A 19,982-nucleotide genomic window follows, 5' to 3' on the forward strand; every position below is an offset into this window, starting at 1 on the left:
GCACATAGCTGACACCACAGGTAAAACTGCTTGAACGGCAAGAAGGCCAGAGAAAAAAGGTCCAAAGCTTTAAAAGCTGCCAATCTTAACAGCATAAATCAATGTGTGTGATACTGAAAATCCGACTAAAAATATGCCTCCATCGAAGAGGTTTCCACGACTTTGGTAGGATTCACACGGTGCTGATCCTGATGTCAAACACGCGCTTGTGGATTTCAAACACTGTAAGCATTTTAACCCTCCCGTGACTCGACCCAGCCGGGCCTAACCGTACCGCCTTCAGTGACCTAATATTGTGGAAGCAACTGACTCGAGCTTCGACTCAGCACCGGTTTACCAAAGCCAGTGCAATTTTGTCGTCGTCAATCGTCATGCTTAATTCATTTACGTATGAACTGCATAATGCACCGTGAACTTCTCACAACATTGCGAGAAGAACCAAAGATGGCTTTACTATTCGCGTAACATGAAATACGAAAACTTGCATCAGGGAAGACGCCGTGCAACACGCCAAACACGAGCCCAGATCCCGACCCTCTGCTTCCGCAGTGGGCCTTGGTGAGTACAGATACCCCAGCTAGGTCTTGTTGTCACGGCGGCACAAGACTAACATCTCCTGACGAAGGAGAGAAAGGGCAACATTGCTGGGAGGTATGGATTATCGCGTGAAGTCGCATGCACACGCTGCAACACAAGCCATAAAGCTGCTCGTCCACTGCCAGACAAAACAGATCCAAATCCAGCCAATTTCCATGTAACGAGGGATATCAATCAACGCGCGAGCATGACATCATAGTGCCTCTGCCTGCTGACTCCACGAAACACAGACTTCCCAACATATTGAGTATACTGATTTGTATGGATTTCTTCAGCTAACTACCTCCGTTATCTTTTATCCCAGCCCCAAGCACATGGTGGTAATTAATGACTCCCATGTAAGCTATCGCCTTGCTTGTGCCACGCTGCACAAGGCATCTTACTACCTTTACATCCTTTAAGCACGCCGCGTCCGTGACCTCTGGACGAGATGAGATAGTTCGATGAAATGAGGCAGCTATTTATCTTGTTGAAATTTCTGTTAAGCCCCTCTTTTTCACTGAAAGCTCGGGCAGCGCTCCTAAATATAAGACAAATGGAAGGCAACGCTTCCTACAGATTTGATACGTGACCCAAATAACAAAATATCAGCGGCGACAGCGACGCGAAATTACAAGCCGCGTTCACAACTGATGCAATAAACCAATCGCTGTTAGCTCTCGTGAAACATGAAGATGGAGTGTATTACGCAGTTGAAACCTTGGAGCAAACAGTATCCCTCAAAGCTGGCTTTTAATGTTATTCACTAAATAAACACATCTCGACTAGCTCACTGGATTTACGCAGACCGCGCCCATGCCGCTGAAACTTGAAAATATGCCTCTTTCTAATCAGCAGATTGCGGGAACCAATTAGTGTCCAGTGATCAAGGGTGTCCCGTGATATATATATATATATATATATATATATATATATATATATATATATATATTTACACATTCCTGTGTTTCGCTGAAGTCTAATAAATAATTGTGGGACCGATGGAAAAATCGGAAGATGGGAGGAAATAAAGAGGAAAGCACATTTATGCAAGCGCAATGACTGTTTTGCATGTTGTGCAAGGTAAATACACCCGGTCTGCAAGTTCAGAAGCATATTCACGAATGCATACAGAGCACAAAACATAAATCAGAAGGCAATTTTGATGGATGTATCACCCAAGCGTGTCGTCTATGACGTCATGTATATTGTCCCTACACAATGTACAAGCTCTTTCATGTCCACGCGTCAGACACATGCAGTGTTTCTCAGGAGGCGAGCAGATGTGAAGAGGGTTCCCACCCCTAGATCCACCGGTCCCGTGTTGATGGGGACACCTAAATCGAGAGTCACCAACCCCAGCTGGTACCAGGTTCACATCTGAGAATCCTGAACTATGGGCCATCAGGTCGCATCCGAAAGTTATCCTATCAGCGGCCACCAGGTCACACCGCGAGTCATAAACCAGCGGTACCAGGTCACATCGAGAATCATGAACTATGGGCATCAGGTCGCATCGAGAAGTACTCCATCAAGCGGCACCAGGTCACACCGAGAGTCATCAACCAGCGGTACCAGGTCACATCGGTAGTCATGAACTATGGGCATCAGGTCGCATCGAGAGTTATCCATCAGCGGCACCAGGTCACATCGAGAGTCATAAACCAGCGGTACCAGGTCACATCGGTAGTCATGAACTATGGGCATCAGGTTGCATCGAGAGTTATCCATCAGCGGCACCAGGTCACATCGAGAGTCATCAACCAGCGGTACCAGGTCACATCGGTAGTCATGAACTATGGGCATCAGGTTGCATCGAGAGTTATCCATCAGCGGCACCAGGTCACATCAAGAATCACCGACCAGCGGCACCAGGACTCATCACAGACAAACACACCTTCTCCTGCGGCGAGCGGCAGCGCCGTACTTGTATGCACCGGCGAAGTGGAAGCTTCTTCCGCCGTCAAGGTCTAAATGTCTGGATTGTCATGTATGGCCAGTTCAGGGAATAAGAAATAAATCATGTCATGCAGAAGGGCCTTGACAATAACCGAGCAATCAGGATCATTATATTACCACAGCTGCAGGATTTCTCGGGTAGGCTAACGACGCCATTGGTTGGTGGGGTCATGAGCTGCTGGACACGCATTTTGAGTCCCCCTCCGGCCGTCACGCGGCAACTGGAGGTATGGAGGCAGCTTGACAGCGTGACTCGCCGATGCATTGCATGGCGTCATGCTCGTGACGCGCAAAATTGGGCGGAGGGCCGCCAACCGCGCTGCTCATCAAATAACGGTACGGGACAGCTGTCGGAGTGTATAACAGCGCAGTGCTGTTCCAGTGATATGCCGTCGCGTGGCATGCCATGGGCGTAGCCACGGCGCCACGCCGCTGCTGTGTCACCACCATCTGAGTATCAGGAGGCAAACGGCGGAGACGAGCTCTTGACCTGGCGGGGAAAGTCCGTGCCGCTCCGTGGCGTCAGCGTGCAGTCGGAGAGCACGCTCTGCCAGCAGCTAGGTTTACTCGAAGTTTGCCGGGTATTACCAGACAGCCAGCGACAAGGCCGCAGATACGAACTCTGCCGCGATCGGCCGTCACTTCCACGAGCGACGCGGGGCACGCCGGCGATCCACGCGCGCCGTCGTACCGCTCACTTTCATTGCGTCCACTTTGGCCCGAAGAGGCCCCAGTATAGCGCGAAAGCGGCCCCGACTTTGTCAAAAGGATCACGACCTCACGTTGACCCGAAGCGGCCACGCTGGTTCGGAAACATGTCCCGCTACGACCCAAGCGCGATTCCGGTATGACATAAAGACAGCCATACGACACAGCCCCGAGCGGCCTCGAAATCACCGCGACATGCCCAGCGATGGCCCATTTCACGAACGAATATCGACCCGGCCCTGTTTACATATCGAACCACTACTGCCATGGCTGTTCCTATGTGTGTGTGTGGGTTCCTGGAAGTCTTCCAGTTCCATGGTGCGGTTTCAGGCTCGCAACGACGCGCTCGTTTTTTCTTCGCGTGAAACTACAATATTTCCTGGAGATGCGGCGGGCTCGATGAAGACGAAACCAAGATGACTGGAACAGAGCCCGTAGCCATGCTTGAACCAACACCCCGGCACACTGTAACTGGTGTTCTACTGCCCTAGCAACTGCGCTAAGCCGTCCCCTGCAAAGGCCGCGCCTCAGCCAATCAACAAGCTTCTGATGCAATTGCTGCACCAAAAACATCAGCTTAACACTGCGGAATAAAAACCCTTCAACGTTTCTGCATTTCATACTTACCTTTACACTGAATAAGAGACAAGGAAAGAGAGAGAGAGAGAGAGAGAGAGAGGAGAGAGAGCCAGAGAGAGTAGAGAGAGAGAGATACAGATAGAGAGAGCAGAGAGAAGAGAGAGAGCGGAGAGAGAGAAAGAGAGCGAGATAGAGAGAGGAGACGAAGAGTAGGAGAAGAGGAGAGATAGAGCCGAAGAGCAGAGAGAGAGAAGATAACAATCTCTCCTCTTCTCTCTCTCTATCTCTCTCATCTCTCTCTCTCTCTCTCTCTTTCCTCCTCTCTATCTCTCTCTCTCCTCTCTCTCTCTCTCCTCTCTCTTCTCTCTCTCTCTCTCTCTCTCTCTCTCTCTCTCTCTCTCTCTCTCTCTCTCACCTTTTCGTACTTTTCATTTATCGCTAAATCAGACGCGCACGATTTAATCAGCAATACCAGTGGTCTTGAAATTCTTCTTGATTACTCACGATTTGGCTTTGAAGTAGCCGACCCTAAGGGAAAAATCTCAATTGATTCTCTGTTCACCACTATGAAAGTAATACATTTCATTTGCATTGTTTTGTGCAGCGCGTGTGGTCTGTGATGTTCGCAGCACGCTAAGGTGTCAAAACGCTTGCGTGATGAATCCTGTGAAAGTTTGAAGCACTGTTTAAGCATAAAGATATGTGAGCATGAAGCTGCTTTTGCGCCAATTCAGCGAAACTTTACGCTAATGCATTTATTTCTCCCCTATGGCGCCCGCCGCAGTGCCTCTTCTAGGGGCGCACCATGGCTTTGGGAATGGTAGTATCACATCATCCATGTGACTCACTGTTTCAAACTTCAACCAAGTTCTCGGTAACAGACCCTTGCCCACTGGGCCAATCACAAGCGTTTCTTTATTCGCACCAGGAGAGGTGCGCACGGTCGTTGTCATAGCGACGATGGACTCGCCTGCACGGAATAAGCGTAATGCTGTTACGTGTTGCCAGAATAGTTTGAGCTCAAAAATAATTAAAACTGACATTCTCATTATGCCTTCACGGTGCTGCGGTGTCACAGCCCAGTGCTTTTATTAAACGCAACGTTTCACTAAAGCCTATTTTTGGACTAGTCCTGAGGTGGGACACTCCCTTTAACTGAAAGAAATGCGTGATAAATATTGGTTTCAAACGTATGCACCCAGGCGCGACGCTTTCCAAAAATGATTGGGAGCTCTAGCATCGTTTTGTGCTTTTTCAGATAATCCCGTAAGTACATCACCACTGGCCTTACGTATGTGCACGTAGTTAAACGTCTGAACGTGTAGAAGGTGACACCCATGACCGTTTCATATTACTTCACGCTAAGCGTTGATGGATATACACCAACTGACCAGTTTGAAGAGTTGCAACGTCCGCATCACCTCGGAACTTTGATATCATCAAATCCCATTCGTGATTTTTTGAAGTTTTTTTTAAGTCTCGTCGACCGTGACGCTCGACCACCAGATCACTTACATCAAAACGAAAATCGAAATCTTAACGCGAAGATGGTGCTCGTGACAATGTTTTTGCTTTTGCGAGCTTGCGAATGCACAAGTCATGTCACGACACTCAGCGACTGACGTGAGGTTCGGGAATTTCGTCTGAAACCGCCGCAACTTGTCACCAACCACGGAACGCGATGCATCACAAAAGCAGCTGCCAAGAGTGTCATGTGGTCAGAGAGAAGAGGGGGACGGAGAGTGCCACGGCGTGCACTAGCCTGTCAGCACCCGGCCAAGGGAGGGGGGGGGGGGGTTGAGCCTCGGCGTCGGTGTGAGCGGGGACGGCGGCACCGGCAGCGGAAATGGCGCGGGCGGCGGCGGCGCCACATGACGAATAAGTCACGCGCGATTAGAGGGCACAACATCGTACGACACACGATCATGTAACAAAAAGAAGTCAGCGAAGATTGTGAGAAAAAAAAGCTATGGGGGAAGGATGTCATGACAAATATACGGTGCGAGGGATTGTGCGCGAGAGACCTTGCGGGATAAAGTTGTCATGACAAAATGATCACACATGCAGCTCGTACTGTAGAAGATACCGAGAAAAACTCGATGCGCAAAGATGCACGAAGAAACACAGAATTTGAGAGCAATCGTTATGATAAACGTAGCTGTGGAGGAAATACTTCACAGCAAATCATCGCACATCTGTTAGTAGCGTGTGCTTAAGATCTTGTAAGTTGAAGGCCATCGCGATAGATGCCATGATATGGTAAAAGATGCTGTGGCAAAACATGGTGAAGGCTTAAGGCAGCAGAAATAAGGAATACTTCTGCAGCTGTAGTGAGCAACACCAAGGGGCGTACTTAAGATATATTATCATGCGATATTCTTTTCTTTGGTTACTAGAGATAGTTGAGACGTTTTTCCCTGCTTTGTTTATCCCGACTACCGACCAGCGCAGACGGGTGGCGGCCGGTAAGGCAGCCAGTAGAGCTGAGGCGGCCAGCAGCACGGCTCGTGCCGTGTGATGACCTATCGGTGCGGGGTCCGCCAGAGCGCCGCGGGACCCTCCAGAACGGTGTGAGCCCCGCCACAGCGCCGCAGGACTCGCCAGAGCACCGCGGGACCCGCCAGAGCGCCGCGGGACCCGCCAGAGCGGTGTGAGCCCCGTCACAACGCCGCGGGACCCATCAGAGCGCCGCGTGACCCGCAGAGCGCCGCGGGACCCGCCAGATCGGTGTGAGCCTCGCCAGAGCGCCGCAGGACTCGCCAGAGCGCCGCGGGACCCGCCACAGTTCCGCGGGGCCTGTCTGCCAGTCACGAGCTCAGCGGCCCCCGACTTCGGCCGGTGCCACCCCGGCCGGGCGTCGCTAACCGGCCACTTCGACCACAGATCACGGCTGGAGACGGCGGGTTTGATCCCCGTCCTCCGCCGACGGATATATCGGGGCTGAGTTCGCGCGATTTAGTCGGGCGTCCGGCCCCACATCCTCGGAAGAAGCTGCGCTGGCGACCATATTCTAAGACGTGGCAAAGGCCACCAGCGGTGCATGTAAACTTCGAGCGAATATCTTAGGCGGCACGGGCGCCTGTCTTGAAAGCGAATGCCTGCAGGTATATACCAGGTCAGCAAGACCGTGATGCACGAGTTGTTTGATTGCAAACAGGCGCATTCAGTTCCGTTGTCCATAAGTCATGTTGGGATGAATATCATTCTTACTCAGTAAAGTGAAACCTAGGATAGTCGGTACCATTACGGAGCTGGCATAAACATAGTTGCAACGTGTTTGTTGTAATGCTTCAAGGCCCTGCAATAAATGCAAATGTCACAAAATTACCGACCGCTGGTTTTTCAGTCCCACCTTGAAGTGGGTTTAGGGGTTAAGGATTGGGGTGGGTGGGTGGTGAGGCACGCAACGAGCTCCGCTACATCGTTTAAAATAGCTACAGAACTGCGCTAAGTATCCTTCTGACATTTTTCCTTAGCTTATCCCCATCATTTTCAAACTGCGCGCAAATCGTTTGGCCCAAAAAATCTCATGCCCTTGACCTGGTTAGTTCTAACTAAATAGAGTAGATAAAAAACGTTGTAGAATGTGATATTCTCTAGGAATGCGTTCTACTATGGTTGCACTTTTGGGTGGTAACTTCAGCAAATATTATTCTTTTGCCTTAATCTTCTGAATGCAACCGCATATGACCCCAGTTCTCTGATCAAAGTTACCTTTTCCGGTCTTGACAAGATACTCTCTTGTTCCCAAATGAACAGGCTATTCATTTTTGTCAGGTCTATGCAAACTATTCGGTTGCGCAAATTTTTGTTTTTCAGCTTGAAGCGACACATAATTTGTTGGTGCATTTTTTGCAACTTAAAAGACAAAAATAATGTCTGCTGACGACTAAATCTTCAGCGACCACACGACCTCACCGCGGCATATCAGCGGGGCTGCGGACCAAAGGCTAACGAGCTATATTTCAGCCTTGATTGGAATGCTTCATAACCCTCCATTACGCAAAAGCGTAGCAAAATATTCCGTATCATTTATAACGAAGCAATTAAGGCGCATTACTTACAGAAAAAAGGAAGGCCGCAAGTGGATGAAATTCGCAAAAATCTCGTGGCAAAAATGCGTTTTTCGGATAACGAACATCCCGCAAAAATTTCATTTCAAATGAGAAATTATAAATTATTGAAGACGGGTTTCACAACACTTATTTTGAGGCCCAAACCAACCACACGTTAATAACGGCACGGCCGATTTGTTGTTGGCGTAGCCCCGGCCGCCTCCCAGACAGTCCCGCGTACCAGAGCCGCCGCTCTTAGGCGTGCATCGCCGTAGCGGCTCCCGCGCTTTTGTGTCACGCCCTGGAGGAGGAGGTGCGAGCACACGCGTGGCGCGCCCCAGTCGGCCGTCCGCCGGAGCGGACTGGAGAAACAGATCAAATTTATGCAAAGCTCACCGAACGAAATTGTGGTAAGAATCCTCGTCAGGGTTTGCGCGGACTTTTAGGTACCAGCGCCACACACATCGCACCTTGCGAAAAGATGCGACGGCTGGAATAACACTTATGCTATGCACCGCAGAGGTAGGATGAAGACAGGTGAATTCGCCGTATATCGCGAAGCACAAGCGAACAGCAGGTACACGTGTCTGATGCATTGACATTTAAAATCAGAGTATCTACCACGCGCCAAAGAGTGAAGCGCACTGTGCAAGACCTACCGGGACTTAAAGGGAGTGTTCCAGATTGATATGGGGTTTGGAACTGAAATAGCCATCTTGATGATCGTTCGGTGTAGTTCACAGCCCTGACTTGGGAAGATGCCCTTGAAGAAGACGCGCAGATACTACGTGACCTAAACCCTTGTTGTTCCTGAGCTACACACCAGCGAAGATGTACATACTATTTAGGGAAGACTATTTCACCGCCACTCAGGCGTTCGTAACGCCAAAGTAACGGCATTTACACCCTGCGATCGATATTACACCCTTGATCGAGGCTGCTACAAACATAATTGTCGAGTCGTTTGTATCTGGCGTTCGCGAGCACGACTTCCAAATACAACGGCCGTCAATCGGTTCCCAATCAACGCTGTCAAGGTACGATGGCGTAATCAAACATTGGCGTATTGAAGAGCATATTAACTTAACACGGAAACCATGATGTCTGGGGCAGTGTTTTGCGCTTAAATGTATACCAGTGCTTATGAGTGAGCTTATTTCGTCATATCTGTTGTTTGATTCAATATCTTCAAATGCAGAACATTCCCTTCAAGCGAGCGAGCACTGCACATTCTTCGGGATTTTGTATCAAATTTGACTAATGGTAGCATATGAGGCAAATTCAAATTGCCAACTTCTGCGCGATACCAGAGCAGCATATTATGTGGTGCAAGCTCCCTATCTTATGACAATAATGCTACTAACGCTGAGATGGCAAAGCAGCTTGCTGTTTCAAAACCTCGCCTCGCACGCAAAAATGGAAAAACATGCTAAATCGAAATATTGTACGTCTCATGATTCCTAGCGCTTCTCTAAACTCGTCGCAGCTCCTTCGGAAAAAATACACCGTGAGAAACTGGTTTTGTCGTTGATCTTTAGCAAAATGCTTTTTAGTTGGCCTCATCGCCGACGACCAGGACCGCTGTAGTTAGGCGCTCGTGGGTTTTCTGCGATACCACAGGTGTAAGATTGACCCGTCATACGGACATGCAAGCCTATGTACGTCTGACAGTTGAAATAAATACGGCAATTATTCGAGAAGAGTTTCCGCCACGGTCACATCCAATGTAACTCGATCACAGCAAAGCACGAGCGTGATAAAGCGACGCCACTCAAGCCACAGAATCAGTAATTCTGATTCTGCAAAAAGGGAAGACATGGCAGATACTACAGACAAAGACAATCTTATGTAGATAAGTTCGTTTGTCAAGCGTCAAGCCGGTTTGGCGTTTGGAGTCTCCCTGGCGGAAGAGTAGTAATTCCAGGATTCACACTCATGAGCGGTTGCTTATTACCTGGCTGCGGCAACGACGCTTTTCCGAAGAAATCAATGCAAGCGCATGCATTCATTAGAGGCCGCTGTTAAAAGAAAACAAAGATGCGATAGCTACGTTATAAAGCGCCATGCGGACGGTATGAATGCGCTGAACGACACGGAGCATGATTAGACGAATGGCATTGGCTCGCGCGCCCCATGCTTCAGTTGACGCCAGGTGCGGACCTGCCAGAGTCCACACAGCGAAGACGCACTTACCGCCGAAGCCGGGCCGGATGCGTCTGTCGTACTTGGTCTCGCTCATCAGGTCATTGAGGGTGCGGGAGACGTTGGCGCCCGTGTCGTGCTGGCGCGGCGGGCTCGGACCGCAGCCCACTGACGTCAGCCGCAGTGCCGCCAGCGCCGCCAGCAGCGCCGCCCTCAGCGTCATCGGGCCCCGTGCGCCCTGCTGCCATGCAGGCCAGCCGTCGGCTCCCGCGTGCCGGCGGCGACGGCAGCAGCCCCCACCTCGGCACTGGCGGCCGGCGCCGCAGCAGCGCCGCACCGGTGACACCTAGTGGCAGACGGCGGTACTGACGAGAGACTGGAAAGCGCGATCGTGGCGGCTGGCCGGGCGAACAGGAGGTACCAGAGCAATCACTTAACCGTAATTATGCCGCTGAGCACCGAAGCGGCGTTGTGATGGACGACTCTTGCTTCGATTTGTCTCGGTCTTTTCGCTATTATAGCGGCCAGAAGATTGGAGCGATGCAGAGCGAAAACAATGCTGCCAGACGAGAGCTATCCGAGACGAGGCGATGGCGCTGCTCAACAAGTTGCTGTAAGCAACGCTGCTCAGCCAAACTGGCGTGCCGTTGCATGTACGGATTCTTGCATGTGCGGTGTTCAGAGACCTCGTGTGTAATTAACACCACGCTCGTAAAGTACGTGGAAAGGAAATTAACTAGCGATCCTCACACGCATCGATCGCGACATGCCGGGATCGATCGGCCATCGTGCCCAGGATCGCTTATGCAATGGCCACGTTAGGGCCGCGGAGGTGCCAAATCGCCGATCGCTCCCGGACTTTGCTGCAATGCATGCCCATCAGGCGGAGTTCCATGTTACTGCGTTTCTAGTTAAGCCAAACAGTAATTGCTGCCTTCAAAGATTAACGTGCTTGAAGGAATCCTATCAGCTTGATGTCGCAAGCAAGCATAAATGCGACTTTTCGGAAGGACATTGCAAGCAGCTTGGCTGTTCTGCGGCCCATGCTGGTTGTGTCCCTGTATGCGCCGCCCACGCACTTCTACATCGCCGGCAGTCATGCGAAAGGCTGGGAGTAGGTCGGCCGGGCCGGCACGGGCCGTGACGCTTCGGCTGGTGCATCCATGGCGGAGGTCAGTGGACACGGACCAGATGTAGGTCAGCAGGTCAGCGGACGCAGACAGGTTGCGGCCAGGATACGCGACGGACAAATGCGGGGAGTGAAACACAATCGCCTTCCGTCATCGACATTCCATCGATTGTCTAGGATTACGGGAATTCAATGGTGGTGTGTTTTTTAAAGGCACGCAGAAAGGTGTCCGGTTCTCAGGTTTATTCTTGAAAACGCTTTGCGAGTTCCAGAACCAGGAACAACTCATAGCCTGACTGAAGTTACATCAGGGAAGCTAAAAAAATCGGGACCTTGCGTGGAATCGTGTCAGGGACTGGTGTTGCTTGCACACATTGATACTCTTACAGATCTATGATTGGGAGTTAAGGAAATAGGTATCCATGCTATAACGAAACCAGGACTTCCTAGCAATTGTGTTCAGCTTTTAAATCACATCGTTCACATTTGGTGGACAAGCCTTTTGCAGATTATTGAATTCAGAATGGAGCCTCGGGTTACTAAATGTGTGGTGTTTACTCTCAGAGCCAGGCACCAGGGGTAATCGAATATGAACGCCGAACCCGTGGCAATCAGGTGCGAAGTCTACTTTTCATGAAAAAAGGACCAGGATCAATCATTGATAATCGTGCACATGCCTGCATGCAGAACATTGTAATTTAAACGAGCAAATCGCTAGCTTCCAGGTGGCTAGTCCAGCAATGTAAAAGTAGATCAGTCGCGCGACTTCGCGAAACTCCTCCTGGTTGTTCACCGGCTTGCTCCATTTAAACTTTGCATGAATCACCCGTACAACAATGCGTTGTTACCCTCGTATTATCTACATCAGTGTGCGTAAATCCTCCTCACGAAATTCCCTCAAACCCACTACCTGCCGGTACGACCGTGAGGGGGGGGGGGGGGATCAGTCTCCGGTCGAGAAGACAACAGCAGAGCCTACAGCTGCTTCAACAACATACATGGCGCTAAGCCAGAAATAATTAAAAACAGCCATCAACTGACGGACAACAGCACCATGCCTGCGCTTTACAAACTGTGGCTTCTTCAGACATGTCGTGATCAGGTCTTTTCGGTGCTGAGGCCAGAGTACTGCTCAGGGAGGCTCGCACAGCGTTTTCACCGCGGGGCGGGAGGGGAGCACACGCGTGACTCTACAAGAGGCTGCTGGACTGCGCTGTCAGCTGGGGCGGAACGCTGATCTTCCGCGGACCTACCTCTGACGATAAAACTGAGGTGGAGGCCGGAGCCTGCCACGCTGGGTCATAGCTGGGGGTGCTAGTATAGGCACACATCTTCATATGTTTCATTCCCCACACCACCTGTCCAGGATCGAGGGCTTTTCGGCGCGGCGGGACAGCGAGCAAGCCGGCCAACGTCAGGAACTCCTCCCGCCGAACCAAGCACAACCATTGAGCTCAGATGTGAGTGGGGGCCCACCCGACGCTCCGCCGACCGGCCCGCGTTGTTGACCTTATCTGCGGGGGAAACGGTATGTGTCGCCCGGCCAGGCGGGGTAAGTCGCCGTTTTCCGCCGGAACGGCCGTGGCGGTGGCGTCTTCTTCCCACACGGACCATCACGTCAAAGGGGAACGCCTGCCCTGCGCCGGCCGAGCACGATTGATGGACGCGAGACGCCCGATCACCGGCGAAGCAACATGCCATGTTTTGAACGTGTCTGCTGCTCCGCTCGAGAACCCCGCGACGCCAGTGTCCCTATCACCCCAGCTAGCACCAGGAGCGTCTCGCTGCTGTGGGAACTGGGCTAGGGGGGGGACGCGCAGGGCCTGCCCCAGGCGAGACAGGAAGAGAGCTGGCGGACATTGCGCCTACGCCGGCGACGTAACGCCCAGGATCTGGCCGGGGCACGTTGGGGGCCGGGCCCTGGAAGCAGCGCTGGTCGGCCAGATAACACATTGGACGGAGGGGGCTTTGCGGCAAAACTATTGGACCGTGGGAAAACCGGGGCGGGCCGACCCAGTTGGAAGAATCTTCCAGAGGAGTCGGTCAGGAGTTTCGAGGAGGCGCTGGAGGATGGGGAGTCAACAGGGTAATCCCGAGTGGTGTGTGTCATTGGGGCTTTACGACGCACTCAGCTGCTAAGGCTATATGGCGTCGCCTGCCTCTCACCTTGGCAGGAAGGGTGGGTAACGCGGGAAATCGAACCCCGTACCTCTGGTTTCCCAGACGCGCAGTGGTTGAACGCATAAGCGTTAACCACTACACTACCGGTACCTCCCCCACCCCATCCCGAGTGGGGAACTAGGAGGGAGAGGCCTCCGAGGAGGTCAGTGCTCGGGAGTGTATCAGACGCCTACAGCCGTGCCTCGGGGACGAGACGGCCCCACCGCCCATCACCTGGCGACGACAGCTGGTCCCGCGGACACCGGGACACCGGCGACAACATGCACGCGTGGGTCCACAGGCTGCTGTCTCCCAGTCTTACCGGACCATCGACGGTAGCGCTCTAAGCGCGTCCCTCGACCCCTCGCCACCGGGAGTATGCGGGCCATGGATTCCTGTCCCCCCCCCCCACGTGCAGTTGGGAAAGAAAGGAGGGAACTGGCCGTGCGACGCTCCCGTCTATCCGTTGGTGTGCAGTGCCGTGGGAGAGAACAGGACACAGTCTGTTCTCTTCCGACGTGGTGTGCGCCAGGCTCTATGAGCTCCTGCTGGCGGGATGTTCGGGACGGATAGAGGTCCCGCTATCGACGTTCATCAGAATGGTGACAGGGAGCCGGGCCGCCGAACGGGTCGGTCAGGACGAGTCTGCTGAGCGCGCCGGCCGTGGAGACCGCAAGGCGTGAACGCAGGCTACGCCAGGCGCTCGATGTCTGCCGAGGGGCTCCCACGTCCCATCGGGCGCGCTGTTTTTCTCCGGGCCTCTGAGGGACGCGCCGTGGGGCGGTGCTTTGCAAGGCTCACCCCAGCGGGTGGGAAGCGGGGGCGCAGAAGTGCCAGAAGCGACACCTCGGTGCTGGACGGGGCGCTGCCTGAGGCGCGTGTGCGGCAGCAGAAAGCTGCGAGCGGTGGGCGTTGCAAAAAGAATGGTGGGCCGCCCACTGTGGACGGGGCCGCCCACTGTGGACGGGGCCGCCCACTGTGGACGCTCCCACACGGGGAGCGTCCTCCAAATAGAGAGCCATCACCCTGGAGGTCAGGCGAGGGAACGGGTCATCGTCCATCTCCGGACACTTGATGCCGGTCCAGTAGCCGCGTTGGTGCCAAGTTGATAAATTAACCCGATATGTTTTGAAAAGGGCATGCACGTGGGTTCACTAGGAGTTGAAATGTACTAAACTGCTTTAATTTAACTTAACGAGGACTTGCGCTAACGTACCAATGATATCGCCAAGGCGTTGGATAACACAGGGGGGGAGGGTCCTGTCCTAATGCGAGCCAAGAATGAGTCGGGTGACGTGGGCGCCAACAGATGCGTATGTTCGGAGTGAGTGTAGCAGGGCGCCGAATACATGAAGACTGTGTGGATTAGTAAGGTCGAAGGGGGCTCCCAGGGTGTTATCCAGCGGGCCCTTGCCAATGTAATTCGCCGGTTGCGTGGGACCCCTGCTAATTTGGACGTATCATCAATGCATCTGTTTCCGTTTCTGCCCCCTTTAAACATCATCATCAGCTAAAGGGTCGAAGGGTGTCCTCGTTAAGGGTGAAGTCCTCGTCACCGTGGCTAAGGGTGCACAGCCATGTACGGTGGAGACAGCTGTTCGTGGTGCCTGACAGGACCTACCACCCCGCCAATGCCCCGGTCATCCGCCTCATCCCAGGTCTGTGGCTCACATGAGTGTGTGTTGAGGTCGGGTGTTTGTTTATTTGTTTATTTAGAACATAAGCATTCCACAAGCAAAAGCCCAATTACGGAAGCAATGCAGTTTCAACAGCAACAGATATACGATACAAACACAAACAGAAAACCCAACCAAACACACACGCACACACACACACACACACACACACACCACACACACACACACACCACACACACACACACACACACACACACACACACACCACACACACACACACACACACACACGCACACACACACACATACCACACACACACACACACACACACACACACACACACACACACACACACACACACACACACACACACACACACACACACACACACACCACACACACACACACACACACACACACGCACACACACAACTACACATTACACACAGTCACACATCAAGTCATCAAGAAAATGTGCCACGTCTGACGGCGAACCTAAATAAATCAGATCGGAATGATTTTGTTGGATGATACAACTCAGTCAAGGAAGAATGCTGCAAAATGTGATTGCAGACAGCGGATAGTCGTGAAACAAATCCCTTTTTAACAGTGTTGACCTTTGCAAATGGCTTGTGGAAAAAGCTGGTATGCCGAGAGCACCGGACGGGTGTAGCCAGACTGAACAGTGATGTCAGGTGAGCACAGTCAAACCTGTGATGATATGCGTTGTAAAGAAATAAGATGTCATACTGAGCAAGAGCTTGCCTTGATAGATGCTGTTTTTAAGAAAGCGAGAAGATACTCATAATCCAGTGGAGGACACCGAGACTGGCTACTCGAACCCATCCACATGAGAAAGCGGTGATGTAGTCTTTCAAACCTGGTGAGATGGGAAACGGCAGCACTGCTCCAAATAACACTACCGTTCTCTATCAATGATCTCAATTGGGTGTTGAACGCACAAAGCAAAACCTTGCGATTGAACCGCACCTGAAGAGGGCACAACGGCATTTGCACGCTACGCATGAGAAGGCCCGACATCCTGTTTGCTTTTGGGACAGCTGGATCTATGAGATTGGCAAAGGTGAGCTTGGTGTCCCAGCAAGACGCCAAGATCACGAATCTGCTGGCAGCTAGTCCAAGCGGTGACCGCCTAGTGCGTATGAGTACTGAACGGGTGACGTGCAGAGGGTGGATGAGATGGTATTGCATTTAGCTGGGTTCAGTTTCAGTCCCTACTTTTTGGACCATTCCCAGAGGCGATCCAAATCCACCTGAAGTGTGAGACAATCTGCACACATTGTCGACTCTGTGATAAATGTTCACATGATCAGCGTACATAACGCACCCACTCTCAGTTTGGACAAGAACATCAGCCAGAAAGCAGGCGAACAGCAACGGTCCCAGGATGTTGCCTTCCGGGACACCAGATCGTATTGGAATCCAGGCAGACTGCTCGCCGTTCAGCACTACGCGTTGTGAACGATTGCTCAAGTACGACTCCAGCCAGCTGCACGCGCAGCCAGTGATGCAAAAAGAATAGCGAAGCTTATGTAGCGGAAGACGGTTATTCACGACGGTGAATGGTGAAGAGTAATCGGGGTAAATTGCATCCGTTTGTTTGCCTTTTGAAATAGTGTACCTGAGTCACAACGTGCCGAGTCATGCGCATACATCATGCTCGTATGCTGACCAATGGGCTCCTAGGTATGAATTCGCTCTTGTGGGGAGGCGTGACAGCGGCAGCCGGCGACGCGTTAACATCCAGCGCCGGCCCGGCGGCAGCGTAGCGCACCCCGCCCCAGCACTTCCCCCCCCCCCCCCCCACACACACACTGGTGATTGTTCTGAGTAATTCTCGCGAAGAAGCCATCGTTCGCGGATGTGTTGGCTGCGTAGGTAAGACAGTAGTTTTAGCCTTATTCCTCGGAGAAAAACCAGGAGAATGAGGATGCAGTTGGGTTGATATTTCGGCAACATGCCTTTATCGAAACAATAGCTGAAGTGAGTTCAAAATTGCCTGCTGACGATCCTACTCGATTTTTCAGTTTTTTAAAGCAAGCCACAATCTTTACAGGACACCAACATTCAGGGGATTAAACAAAGAGCTATTATCAGTCATTACCACGATGCAGTGCCTATCTAAGAAGCATAAATATTTAAATGAATGGAATAGAATAGAATGCAAATATAGAATATAATAAGAATAGAAAAATATCGAACAGAATGCGCGAACATACGTGTATTTGCAAACGAATTCAAGCAAGTAGTCATCACGCATCACACTTCATTCAAACATGCAAGCCAGTTGAAGTAAACAGGCATCACACTACGCGCCACAATTATACATGCAAACGATTTCAATTGGGCAGGCATCGCATATAACGCGTCAGGTGCCACTTACACGTGTACACGATTTTAAGTTAGCACATATCACACATAAAGACACATAATCACGTTCACGTTAAAACACATAATCACGACACATAATCACGTTCGCATAAGCGGCCATGATGAGCCCTGCATCTTAAGATTTGGTCGCCAACTTTTTATAAGAACAGATTCACTTATTTTCCTTCTGGGTGGTCCTTGCTCTGTAGATGACTTTAAGCTCTGAGGGGAATAGGGTCCATACTTTCCTCGATTTCAGGGAAGCATGTGCCTACTGTCTTGTCTTTTCAGGTGCCTACTGCCTTATCTATGTGAATAATGTTCCTCGCTAATGCGCTGAACAGCTTACGATATGTTGGCTGCATGATGCATGTACAAAATTAACGATTCTGACTACATCGTTCCATCAGCACTCCTGCGCGGTGTCTACCTGGGATTACAACGGCACGATTGTTGTGTAGGACAGAAGAGGCGAGTGCTGCTGACGGTGCAGCACGCCGGCCATCACAGTTGGTAATGATGACGCACTGGCCGTCACAGTTGGTGATGATGACGCACTGGCCGTCACAGTTGGTGGTGATGACGAACTGGTCATCTCTGTTGGTGATGATGACGCACAGGCCATCACAGTTGGTGATGATGACGCACCGGCCGTCACGATTGGTGATGATGATGCACGGCCGTCACAATTGGTGGTGATGACGCACTGGCCATCAAAGTTGGTGATTATGATGCACAGGCTATTACAGCTGGTGATGATGACGCATAGGCTATCACCGTTGGTGATGATGACGCACCGGCCGTCACGATTGGTGATGATGACGCACTGGCTATCACAATTGGTGGTAATGATGCACTGGCCGTCACAGGTGGCGGTGGTTATGCACCAGTCGTCACAGTTGGTGATAAGACACTGGTTGTCATAGTTAGCGGTGGTTACACACCAGTCGTCGCAGTTGGTGATGATGAAGCACCAGTTGTCACACTTGGTGGTGGCTACGCACCAGTCGTTAAAGAATGTGATGATGGAGCACCTGTCCCTACAGTGACGGTGGTGACGTTCCGTGGCTGTCACAGCTGACGTAGACAATGAGGCGGACGGCCTCCACGTCGGCATTTACGTCAATGTTGAGGATCGTCTGTCACATCGGACAATGGTGACGCGAGCCCATCACCGTCATCAGCCCCCCGGCCACCACGGTATTCGTCATAACGGTCACGTGGCGGTGGCACTGGCCAGAACACCTGATGCCAGTGACGGATGCGTCGTTATGACAGTGATGAACGGGCCATTATAGACACTTCGGGTGGCCGATGGTTGATTGAAATGAACTATCGCACCAGTGGATATTGTAATATTCAGTCGTGTACGGCTCCGCTGGCTGGCGGGCGCATGGCGTCGCGTGGCCGTCTAGCCGGGTGCGCGGCTGGTCACAGCCCGCCGGGGGCGCGTCCGCCGGCGCAGTATCACCGGCCGCGGAGGCCGCAAGCCCTCCACGCGGTGGGAACCGAGCTAGCCGGGGGCCGGGTCGCGGCCGCTATGCGCCGACACGCCACGAGAGCGGTCCGCACGCGTACCTTGATCGCGTGCGTCATCAGTGTCTGGCGTGCGCCGTCTCATTCACCGAGCGTGCGGCCAATACAACATCTCGTCTCGGAGCAAGTTCTTCATGGAGATATATCGCGGGTGACCGATGGCAATGGATGGTGCATATTTTGATTGTCGTGACAGGATGTGCGAGATGCACATGAAGGGAAACATATTGCTAAGTAGCATTGATTTTGGTGCTGGAACCAGTGTGCTATTTTCAAGCGATCATGTTCTTGCACAGGATATGCAGGACTGATGTTACCGAGTCTCGCCGCTGGATTTTGTACCAACAGGAAGACCTGATCGGACCTTGAGCACGCCCCGCCATGGTATGTTGTGCCTGCCCAATATCCGCGGCTCTGCGGCTGGTAAGAGGATATTATTTATCGGGATACTTTGCAGCTAATCAATAGATGACGAATACTTCCCTGCGGAAATGACGGATACCACTGGACCACACTTTAAAGGGAGTGTCTTGTCCTTTCGGTTAAAAAAAAAAATACACCCCTGCAGGTATTTTGACCGGCTGCTGATGTTTGCAGCGGTGGAAAGTCCATTTGAGACTTCTAACAATGATAACTCAATAAAATTATTTTCTCATCCATGATTTTGATGACTATGCGCTGCGCGGGTACGAACACAACTCTTTTAGGGGGGGAATTGCACCAATCAACGGGACGGAAACGACCATTACGCGTAGCGAATCATGGTGCATCCGATGCAACCAAAAACCACACAAAAAAATCATCTTCCATAGCCTGTTCACCATAGGCAAAATAGGCCAACATAGGTCGTTGCTTCGGCGCCGAGTTTCTTCACTCCACCGGCGGCAAATAGCATCAAATAACATCGCAGCAATGAGAAAAATGACAGCACGGGCTCCCCCTTATTAGGAAAAAGACGCGACTGTGTTACATTTGTCTAAGCTCCTGGGGGCACCGCAGTGATGTGTTGTCCTTCCCTTAACGAAGTCCTGAATCCGTCCTTGATAATCTGCCATTTGAATATGCTAATGCCATAACACTTTGATGCATTATACCTGTGAACACCACAAT

At 51.7% G+C, this 19,982-nt stretch overlaps 1 protein-coding gene across 1 annotated transcript in view; it reads right to left on the bottom strand.

Annotated features, from left to right (window-relative positions):
* Positions 1-19,635, bottom strand: part of LOC119094573 (gamma-aminobutyric acid receptor subunit alpha-6) — a 79,194-nt gene extending 59,559 nt beyond the window's left edge. The window contains exons 1-4 of the mRNA XM_037217634.1: positions 19,622-19,635; positions 18,134-18,370; positions 17,865-17,933; positions 10,071-10,171 (exon numbers count right to left, since the gene is read on the bottom strand). Coding sequence (XP_037073529.1) covers positions 10,071-10,171; positions 17,865-17,933; positions 18,134-18,370; positions 19,622-19,635 — 421 coding nt within the window. The remainder of the gene's footprint in view (positions 1-10,070; positions 10,172-17,864; positions 17,934-18,133; positions 18,371-19,621) is intronic.
* Between the last annotated feature and the right edge of the window lie 347 nt (positions 19,636-19,982).

This window comes from Pollicipes pollicipes, unplaced genomic scaffold (assembly GCF_011947565.3).
Source record: "Pollicipes pollicipes isolate AB1234 unplaced genomic scaffold, Ppol_2.1 Scaffold_4002;HRSCAF=4701_pilon_pilon_pilon, whole genome shotgun sequence".
NCBI lineage: Eukaryota > Metazoa > Arthropoda > Thecostraca > Pollicipedomorpha > Pollicipedidae > Pollicipes > Pollicipes pollicipes.